Source organism: Miscanthus floridulus, chromosome 7 (genome assembly GCF_019320115.1).
Source record: "Miscanthus floridulus cultivar M001 chromosome 7, ASM1932011v1, whole genome shotgun sequence".
Classification (NCBI taxonomy): domain Eukaryota; kingdom Viridiplantae; phylum Streptophyta; class Magnoliopsida; order Poales; family Poaceae; genus Miscanthus; species Miscanthus floridulus.
In genome coordinates this window covers 117,226,240-117,231,376 of record NC_089586.1, presented here as the reverse complement: position 1 = coordinate 117,231,376, position 5,137 = coordinate 117,226,240, and the positions used below count along the sequence as shown (strand labels likewise).

General features: G+C 44.2%; 1 protein-coding gene across 1 annotated transcript; it reads left to right on the top strand.

Annotated features, from left to right (window-relative positions):
* The first annotated feature begins 1,154 nt into the window (after nucleotides 1–1,154).
* On the top strand, nucleotides 1,155–4,744 carry LOC136464407 (E2F transcription factor-like E2FE). The gene is made up of 10 exons (XM_066463359.1): nucleotides 1,155–1,602; nucleotides 1,693–1,813; nucleotides 1,929–2,006; nucleotides 2,092–2,157; nucleotides 2,523–2,649; nucleotides 2,996–3,063; nucleotides 3,147–3,219; nucleotides 3,317–3,378; nucleotides 3,465–3,879; nucleotides 4,400–4,744. Exons 1-10 carry the CDS (start codon nucleotides 1,403–1,405, stop codon nucleotides 4,516–4,518), a joined length of 1,329 nt encoding a protein of 442 aa, XP_066319456.1. The 5' UTR covers nucleotides 1,155–1,402; the 3' UTR covers nucleotides 4,519–4,744.
* Nucleotides 4,745–5,137: the final 393 nt, after the last annotated feature.

The window sequence follows — 5,137 nt, the reverse complement described above, 5'->3', positions numbered from 1 at the left end:
TCAATTTTAGTCATTTTTTAATAGTTGTTAACCAACTAACTAGTTAATCTTAAGTAATTTAACTAATCTTTATTTTTTGAACCCCACAACAGGCTCTATGACAGGGCTGTAGACCCTGTAGTAGTGTAGTACTGCGATTTGTTCATTCGTAGAGGACGTCGCAACTCATGGTGGGTGTGTTTGGTTCGAGGACGAAGTTGAATGGGATATGACGATCCATGGATATTGTGATAAGGATATGCATGATGCATGTTTGGTTGGATGGATAGGATGAGCCAGTTTTCTGTTTGGTTGGATAGATGAAAGTGGATGGAATAAGAATAGTTCACTAATTATATCTATTATTTTAAAATAGTAAAAACTAATTAGACACCGATAAATATGCACTAATAATAATTTTGTCATGATAATCACTAATTTAAAATAAAATATGTTAATTAGTACCACTAATATCCTAATTAGCACGCGAAACATGTACTAATCAACATATTGGCACTTATCAAAACTAATCCTACCATCATAATTAGTAAGCAATAATATAACTTACTAATAATCCTTAATTTATTCACTAATGACAGAGATTAGAAGACTTTGGATAAGCTAATCCATGAGATTTTTATGAACCAGGAAATCATATTCCATGTCCAGGGATTTCCGCATCCAGCGATCTATCAATGCAAACACTGTTAATCCATGGATGGTTGCATCCCATCCATGTAAATGTAACGACCAAACCCATCCTACCTAAATCACATGTAGGCGATTTGGCGCAAGGGCGCGCGACGGCGCGGATCACCGAAGCCAAACAGCCAACCGTTAGGACTCACGAGCTCACGTGGCACACCTGTTCCCCCGCGCCACAACGCCTCCTTCACGTGCCGTTCCCCTAAACGAGATCCCCTCGAGACGCGCGCGCCCGCCGCGATGAGCCGAAGAAAATCGCCCAAGCGCGCAAAAAACCTCCGAATCCGACTGTCGCTTCCGCGCACGGGCACCCCCGGCCCGGCCCGGGCCGGGCACCCGCTCCTCTCCCCGGCTCACCCGCGCGCGTGAGCCGCTTAAATTTCAATTCAAACTGGCCAAGGCAAAGCCCTCACGCACGGGCACGGCTCACCCTTCCCCACCTTGCGCCTGCGAGCCACGCCGAGCCGACCTCAGGCGAAACGGCCGCAGCCGCACGGGAGCGGACAGAGAAAATTTTGAAACGCGGGCAAGGCCGCCACCACCGCACCAAATCAAGCCCTCCAGATTCCATTCGACGGCCGGCGCCGCGCCTCCTACAAGTCAGATCCGTAACTTCCAGGAATTCCCTCCTCTCCGCTCTCCCGAGACCCGCACCGCACCACGCGAACACAAATCCTGCAAAATCCTCGCGGGCACCTCACGCGGATCGGCGACGGTGATGGCAGCGTCCTCCTCTTCCGTCGCCGAGGTAGCGGTGGTCGCTGCTGCGGCGGCGGCGATGGCGTCAGCTTTGCCGCAGGAGCAGCAGGCGCGACCGCGGCCGCGGCCGATGCACGCGGGGAGCGGCGGCGGTGGCGCCAATGGCCGCCACCACGCGTACAGCCGCAAGGACAAGTCGCTCGGCCTCCTCTGCTCCAAGTGAGCCTCTTGCAGCCTCGACGCGTCTGGAGATTGGTAGCTACTGAGTTCTCCTTGCTGTTCTGACCCAATTCTCCGTGCTGCTTTTAGCTTCGTGGTTCTCTACAACCGCGACGACGTGGAGTCCATCGGGCTGGACGAAGCGGCCAAATGCCTCGGCGTGGAGAGGCGCCGGATCTACGACATTGTCAACGTGCTCGAGAGCGTTGGGGTTAGTTCTTTCTTTCTTCTTCTGCCTTTCCGGGACACAATTCTTGATTTCTTGTGCGGTCTGTTCGGGATATGAAGTATGATTCTAGTTCTGATTCAATTCCCCTTGTGAGAAGATTCTTGTGAGGAAAGCCAAGAATCGCTACACCTGGATAGGTTTCGGCGGAGTCCCAATGGCCTTGCGACAACTCAAGGTCTGCGTCTAGTCTCCTGCGTGATATTTCGATCAAGAATTGTAGATCTCATCCATCTAACCCGTCATTTCTCTTGTCTTCTCAGGAGAGGGCGTTAAGGGAGAAGTCTGGATTGGCTCCTCTGCAAACCGAGCAGCAATCAGCTGCCACTGTACGACTTCGTATCCTTCCCTTCCATCTGAACCGATGTATCTGATTCTGGTCCACAACGATTTTTACTGCCTTCGTCCTGAAAAAAATGCAGTTCTAGGTCTGTCTCTAGTCAAACTATCTAAAATTTGACCAAATTTATAGAATAAAACATTAAAATTCATGACACAAGATAGGTATACTACGAAAATATGTTCTATGATGAATCTAATGACACTTATTTAGTATCATAAACATTGATGTTTTTTTATACATTTGGTCAAACTTAAAATGATTTGACTTGGTAATATGGGAATTGTGTTCTTTTATGGACAGAGGGATTAGTTCCTAACTGAAGTGGTTCTTCTCCTGTGTTCTTTTGCGAAGATTTCTGATGACGAAGATGATGATACATTGGTCAATCTGGGTGCTGATATCGAGAACAAGAAACTGAGTCAGACTGTGGACAATCCTTCTGACAAACCTGGTGCACCCCGCTGCCGCCTTAGATCTGGTACATTGCTATGCTATTTGGGCCATGTTTAGATTGCAAAAAATTGCAACCCGATGAATAGTAGCGCTTTCGTCTTATTTGGTAAATATTGTCCAATCGTGGACCAACTAAGCTTAAAAGATTCATCTCGTGATTTCCAACTAAACTGTACAATTAGTTATTTTTTTTACCTATATTTAATACTTCATGCAAGCGGCTAAAAATTGATGTGATGGAGAGAGAGTGAAAAAACTTGGAATTTGGAGGTGATCTAAACAAGGCCTTGCTTCATTTTGATTTAGCATGTGTTACATGTGCTGTTCCATTTTGTCTGCCAGGCTCAGAATTTTGGTTGTTACGTTTTCAGATCATAGGAAGGAAAAATCACTTGGGTTGCTCACACAGAATTTCGTGAAGCTCTTCCTCACCATGGAGGTGAGAAATTCTTAAACTCTGTATTTCTGCCTTAAGATTCATGCGTGATCAGTCCATTCATATGAAATCTATACCTGGAGCAGGTTGACACGATCTCACTTGATGAAGCTGCAAAGCTGCTCCTTGGAGAAGATCACGAAGAGACCAATATGAGAAGTCAGTACTTCATTTTGTCTTTATCTAAACGTGCAGCAGTAGCACTATCAGGACTAATAAAACTTAATTTAATCTTGATATTTAATTGGTAATGCAGCTAAAGTTCGGAGATTATATGACATTGCCAATGTCCTGTCTTCACTGAATCTAATTGAGAAGGTACGCTTTCGATGCTTGCTGACGATTAAGTTGCAATCTTGTAGTAGCATGTTTCTTAACATACATTCTTGAACTGTGGATTCCAGATACAGCAAGGGGACTCGAGAAAGCCTGCGTTTCGTTGGTTGGGTAGGGCCACAATGCCGAACACAGAAAATGGTGTGACAGTTGCTGTACCCCCACCACGGAAGACCACATCGAACAAAAGAGCATTTGGAACTGAACTCACTAACATCGACACACATAGAAGTAATCTAGATTCAAAAATTCAGAAGAAAGCAAAACTGGCACAGAGTGGTGGTGATGTCTTGACAAATTGCAAATTAGCTGTGCGGAGTCAGCTTGGGCAGGGTAAACAAAGTGGCTTTGTCTATGGTCCTTTCCACCCTGCTGGTGCAAGGAAACATGAACTTGATGGCGGCAATAAACCTGGGCAAAGGGAGAGGGCTCAGGACTGGGAGAGCCTTTCTGCTTCATTTCGACCACAGTACCAGAACCAAGGTGGGTTCAATACTTTAATCCTGTTTTGTTTCTTATTAGGACAATGCTAGAATTTTTCAACTTCTTAACTCTTAAGCATCAGAAGTATGTGTATAGCGTGTGTCTCTCTAGCTGTAGTTTTATATTATTAGGCTTAAGCTAATAGTGGCATCCGATTGTCTTCAGATGGAATCTCTCTGTCCATCCTGTTTCTTCATTATAGCTTTGGCAGCCCCTGTTGCAATCAGCTAGGATGTCTTAAAATGAAATATGACCTCAGGAACACTGCAACACATCTCTAGCGTTACATTATTATCTTCTATTTGTTAGAAGTTAATATGAGATTTGTTGATTTTTATAAGCTATTATGCAGGACGCTAGCCAATGCCCAATAGTTCATTATGACCATTTGACATTTATTATCACGTCTATGCAAACTCTTTTATTGGGAGCTTGAAGTAGGACTGGAATAATTGCTAGATATAGAATGTGCTCACCTATACTATGTTACACTAAAGCATTCCCTCTTTTCTGAATGCAGCACTCAGTGATCTTTTTGCCCATTATGTCGAAGCGTGGAAGACATGGTATTCTGAATTTGCTCAAGGCAGCAACATCATGCAACAACACTTTGGCCATTCTGTTAACCATTTTTTGTAGGCAAATTATAGGGTCAAGCATTGCAGTTCTTAGTGCACACTTGTGTATTTTACCTGTACAATCTGTTAAAAGGGGAGGAAACAAAGACATGATTGGGCCTAGGGTTCATTGTATTTACTCAATGCAGGATCTCTTTAGGCTATTTCAGGTGGAAAACTAGAGTGGAACTATTAGAGAGATACCCTAGGGGTGCGAGCTGTTTTCCAATCTCTTTAATAGAAATACCCTAGGGGTGCGAGCTGTTTTCCAATCTCTTTAATAGAAACATCATTATCATCTCCCCTGTGGGTTCTTTATTGTTAATTGTTGTTGTTCATGTGCTTACCTATGTGGGTTCTAAAACTTTCTGTCTGTCACCGGCCATGCTGATGAAACTTCTCATAATGATGGAGTATATCTTGCACATGTCTATCACGACAAAAAAAAAATTGTATTTAAATTACAATTCAGATACAATCACACATGTTATTCATTCTTTCATTTTTGTTGTGATCATAATTCTTGCTACAATTCGGACGCTAGAAAGTCTCCAGGCCTGGCCTGTATGGCTGTATTCAGATTATGCAAAGACAGCCCAATCGTCTTGCCTCAATTGTATCCAGATGATGTAAGGACAGCC